The following is a 2119-nucleotide window of genomic DNA, read 5'->3' as shown; positions in this document are numbered from 1 at the left end:
ACGTATCGTGTCGTTCGCTCGATCGTTTTGGAGAACGAGGTTGAATTACTCGCGAATTGAACAATTGAACGATTGATTATGTTTTCTCCTCTTTTTTTTCTTCTCCTTCGGCCCTCCCACCGCTTTCGACGCTTGAAAGAAGATTGTGAGAATGAAGAGCCGTGCAGGGATCCAGACACGAACATTGAATCAACAATTTATTAATCTCATTAGAAGAATTGAGGATTAATGAAAAGATTCGTGTGTGAATGTTTTTATTAATTCATTCATCGAGACATATTGATTTTTTCTCGTATTTTATTTTGTATAAATTATTTTATGTGTCAGTGCATGATGGTCTTATGAAAAAAAATATAGAGAAACATGACTGTACTAACAAAAAATATATGTAAAAGGATACATATAAGAATGGATTCCAGTAAAATGATCTCTCTTAACAGAATTAATATAAGTCAACTAACTAATATCGATTTGTTCAAATATCCACCTTGTCAAGACTCATTATCAGTATTATATTATTACATTAACATAATATCTCTTAATTTAAATCTCATAGAAGAAGAAGAAGAGACCATGATAGTAAATAAAAGAATAATCGTATGTGCGGTTGTGAATTGAGAAGAAAAATTGAGGACAAAAGTGAAAGATAAAAAAAAATTGATTTTAATTATAATAATATGCGATTGCAATGATGCATCATTGCGTGATGGTCGAATGGAAAGTGAATGGTAAAGGTGTAATTTGTGAGGAATAATCGGGAGGGCAGACTCGGATGACGCTAGGACGTCACGGGGGTCGCGACGACCACCGGCGGCATCATGGCGTGTATCAGGGCGCCAAGATCCGTATGCGGTTCTATCGACGACATCAAGGCCGAGTCCACGCGTAATGTTGTGCAGGTAATTCTTTCCTTCTCTCCCGCTCTCTCGTATCTTTTTCGCCGAGAAATGTCAAATATGTTTATAACTATACTTTGCGAATCTATTAACATCTCTTTACGAATTTATTATTGTGTATGTTGTTATCACTATTTTTGATATGATAGAAAAGCAGTTATACAATTAAATGTACTTGAAAATAAAAAGCACTTATAGATCAAACGATTAAAAATAGGTTCAGACTAAATGAAAACAAGACAGTTGAGACACACTCGTTCTGACGAGTGAATCTTTATGATGTGATCTAACTAACCTTGATTTATTTAGTGCTTAAATTCAATGAATATGATATTGGAAGATTTAAATTAACGTGTAAAAATCAGTATTTTAATTATGTAATACTCAAATATTCTTCTTTTTTTAATTGAACTTCACTGATTATCAGTGCAAAGTATGCCACTTGATAATTAATGGCTATCCACGGATTCAGATTTAGAGAATATATATTATGACAAATATTATTTTCCTTGTTTACATCAACATGATACTTTTGCGTATTATAATCAGTGCGATCCATTTCCAATTTAAACATAAAAACAAATGACAACAATAAAATATTTCTCAAGAAGATGTAATTATCTGATGTCTGATAATTTTTTAATATGTTCATATCTATAAGTAAGCACCGAGGATATAAATCATGCGCGGAAGCATGAATTGTCCTGACGCGTTTACCGCGCTGGCGAAGCGCCAGGCTTTTCAGCGTGAGCGAGCGAGCGAGCGAGCGAGCGAGGAGCAGCTCTTGAGTCACCGAAGAGGCAAACCGCGCCGTGCACTCGCTCGTAGCTCGCAGCTCTGGACGACGGAAAGCGCAAGGGGACACAAACTTGGTTGTCGTACAGACGAGAGGAAGAGGAAGAGAAAGAGGAGGATAGAGGAGTAGCCACGCAGAGAGTGAGGAGAGAAGAGAGTTAGTCATCGCGTACTATTTTTGAGCGCGCAAAGAGACGAGCGGTACGAAGGGACGCACGGAGGGTTTTACTTCATGATCTCAGGTCGCCATTATTACGGCGGTCGCGATGGGGTCGCCGTTTCGCAGATTCTTTTTCCACTTTCCCGGAGTATTTCAGGAGAGAGAGAGAGAGAGAGAGAGAGAGAGAGAGAGAGAGAGAGAGAGAGAGAGAGAGAGAGAGAGAGAGAGTAGTAACGTACGTACTTCTTCTCTCTCTCTCTCTCTCTCT

The 2119-nt window shown here is 38.0% G+C and overlaps 1 protein-coding gene across 1 annotated transcript in view; it reads left to right on the top strand.

Annotated features, from left to right (window-relative positions):
* Positions 1–818: 818 nt before the first annotated feature.
* Positions 819–2119, top strand: part of LOC105624627 (neuron navigator 3-like) — an 89244-nt gene continuing 87943 nt past the window's right edge. The window contains exon 1 of the mRNA XM_012205984.1: positions 819–899. Coding sequence (XP_012061374.1) covers positions 819–899 — 81 coding nt within the window. The remainder of the gene's footprint in view (positions 900–2119) is intronic.

The sequence above is a fragment of the Atta cephalotes genome (genome assembly GCF_000143395.1).
Source record: "Atta cephalotes unplaced genomic scaffold scaffold00083, whole genome shotgun sequence".
NCBI classification, from domain to species: Eukaryota; Metazoa; Arthropoda; class Insecta; order Hymenoptera; family Formicidae; genus Atta; species Atta cephalotes.
This window is presented reverse-complemented; position numbering and strand designations above follow the sequence as displayed.